General features: G+C 38.6%; 1 protein-coding gene across 1 annotated transcript; it reads left to right on the top strand.

Moving 5' to 3' along the window:
- The first annotated feature begins 1,011 nt into the window (after positions 1–1,011).
- LOC123176385 (two-component response regulator ORR42-like) lies at positions 1,012–1,502 on the top strand. Its single transcript, XM_044590608.1, has 2 exons — positions 1,012–1,209; positions 1,323–1,502. Exons 1-2 carry the CDS (start codon positions 1,012–1,014, stop codon positions 1,500–1,502), a joined length of 378 nt encoding a protein of 125 aa, XP_044446543.1.
- Positions 1,503–2,433: the final 931 nt, after the last annotated feature.

Below are 2,433 nucleotides of genomic sequence, written 5' to 3'. Positions count from 1 at the left end.
AATTCTTCTCCTTCCTCTGTTACCGCCTTGTTCAGTTTTCTTTGGCCATGCATCTTCTACTAGTTGCATGCGTACAAGATTGATCGAGATTTGCTAGAGGCGATATACATGTGAAACTAGTGCACCTTGATAGGTTTCGATCTATGCAGCACAGTTTTTGGTTGTTGTTGGCAGCTATGTATATGCATCCATTTTTGCCATTTCTTTCTTGTGTTCTTTGCTTTTTCGTGCTGTTTTCGGTGCTACATGTGGCAAAAAGAAAACATGGAAATTATCCATCCATGTCCATGTACTGTGCAGCTCTCTGTTACATGCTGTTGCCATCCAAAGTACACCATGGGCTCACATAAGCTATGTTCTTTTGTTCCTTTTCTCTTTCCATTTTCCTTCTTCAAAGTATCTATGTGTTCCCTTTTCTCTATTTCTTGATGTTCCTTTTTGTCCTCATAGGCTCACATATGCAATCTACAATTTTGTTTTTCTCTTGTCCCCTCATTTCATAAATTACTAGACACCAATTAAGAAAGTGTTCTTGTTGCACTGGTTGTTGTTAGCAGATGCCATGCATATGGATCTAACATGATGTTGCAGATTTTTTGTGTTTTTTTTTTGAAAAGGGGTTTACCCGGCCTCTGCATCAGAACGATGCAGATTTTTTTTATGTGTGGAGAAATTATCCATCCATGTGTGGAACAATCTCTACCATTGTTGTCATCGATCCAAATTAATTCTTTGTGATTTTTTTCTTCATGTTCTTTTATCCTCATATATGTAATCTAGGTAAAAAAATCATCATATCTTCCTCCTCATAAAGGATTCAATAAACTAGTAAATAGAAATAATTTAAAAAGTGTGCATACCTCTGATCTCAGCTTAATCTGCATGCATGTATGATTTTACAAAAACAAATATTTTACTATATATCAGCTGAGATAAATGAAACGTGTGGATCAGAAACAACTAAACTCTTTATAAATTATGTTTTTTTGCAGTTCTTTTAGCTAGCTGATCATGGCAGCCTCCCTCAAGGCATTGCTTGTTGATGATATGGCAGTTGAACGCATGGTTGTCTCCTCCATGCTGCGCAAGTTCCATTGTGAGATCACCCTGGCGAAGAATGGGAAAGAAGCTATTGATATGTTTCTTGAGGGCAATGAGTTTGATATTGTTGTGTGTGATAAGGACATGCCCATAATGACCGGTCCTGAGGTACATACTTTAGCTAATTTCCCTTTTCTTTATCTTCCTTTTTTGCTTTGACATAACACATATTGGATGGTCACCTCATCGACAAAATATTTCTTGTACATGTTACTTGACAGGCTGTTGTGAAGATCTGTGCTATGGGAGCCACAGATGTGAAGATCGGCGGGGTGTCTGCTGATGATAACGCCATGGAGGCGTTCATGTGTGCCGGTGCTGATGACTTTGTGCCCAAACCAGTGAGGCCTGAGATTCTGCAGCCTATGGTTCAGGAGGTCATCAACAAGAAGAAGAATTAACGATGGTCTACGGCAATCTTGCTTGCTTGATCCAGCCATCAAGAAAATGCTAAATGTTCTGGTAGCTCATGTCCGCACTATGTTATAATTGTGGTGTTATCTTTAGTTTCGAGGTCATGTTAAAGGTCGGACGCCATTAGCAAGAAGAGAAACAGAGTCTACCAACTATTATATACATGGGATTGATGTAATCTGTAGCACTTTCAGTTATAACCGTATGTGTTCCTTTCCAGAGGAAAATTATTCAGCTACCAACAAGTGTTTGATAATTATTTTATTAGTTGGATTTCTTTTATATGTGGTGTACACCAACGTATAAAGCTAACCAGTGGCCGCATGTAATGCTCTTTCTGTAAACATGGGAAAATATATACTATACCACTAATCACAAAAGATATTTCCCGGTGAAAAATCACCAGCATGATTTCAAATGGACTGTCAACTTTGAACATCGATCTTCCATGCATCAAGCTAGCAAACCTAGAACTAGCTAGGCACATCCTCCACCACAAGCTCTAAGGTTCATTGTTGGTGAAGGCTCTTGGGAAATTGGTGCAGGACAGACCCACAATCTATATCATTGCTCATGAGTTTACCCAAATGATCGCCAGGTCAATGTTGTGAAAATTAGCAGAGAGGATTTTTCTTTTTGCGAATGAATTCTGTTTAGCAGAGAGGATAATTAGTCTCCTCATTCGTTAGCTCAGTTTGATGGTAGTTTGCTGGGTCAATTTATTTTCATGTGGCTCTTCCAACTTAATAAATAAAGGCCCGAGTTTCTTTTTAAAAAGGCGGCCATCTAGCCTTATACCATTGTTTGGGCACCTTTGTTAAACTTAACAAAATACAGGAAATGGTCCTCAATTTACCCCGAGAGAAGATGGCGTATTATCTGTCTTTGATTTATAAAATGAAGGGGTTATCACCTACC

Source organism: Triticum aestivum, unplaced genomic scaffold (genome assembly GCF_018294505.1).
Source record: "Triticum aestivum cultivar Chinese Spring unplaced genomic scaffold, IWGSC CS RefSeq v2.1 scaffold10991, whole genome shotgun sequence".
Lineage (NCBI taxonomy): Eukaryota > Viridiplantae > Streptophyta > Magnoliopsida > Poales > Poaceae > Triticum > Triticum aestivum.
This window is presented reverse-complemented; position numbering and strand designations above follow the sequence as displayed.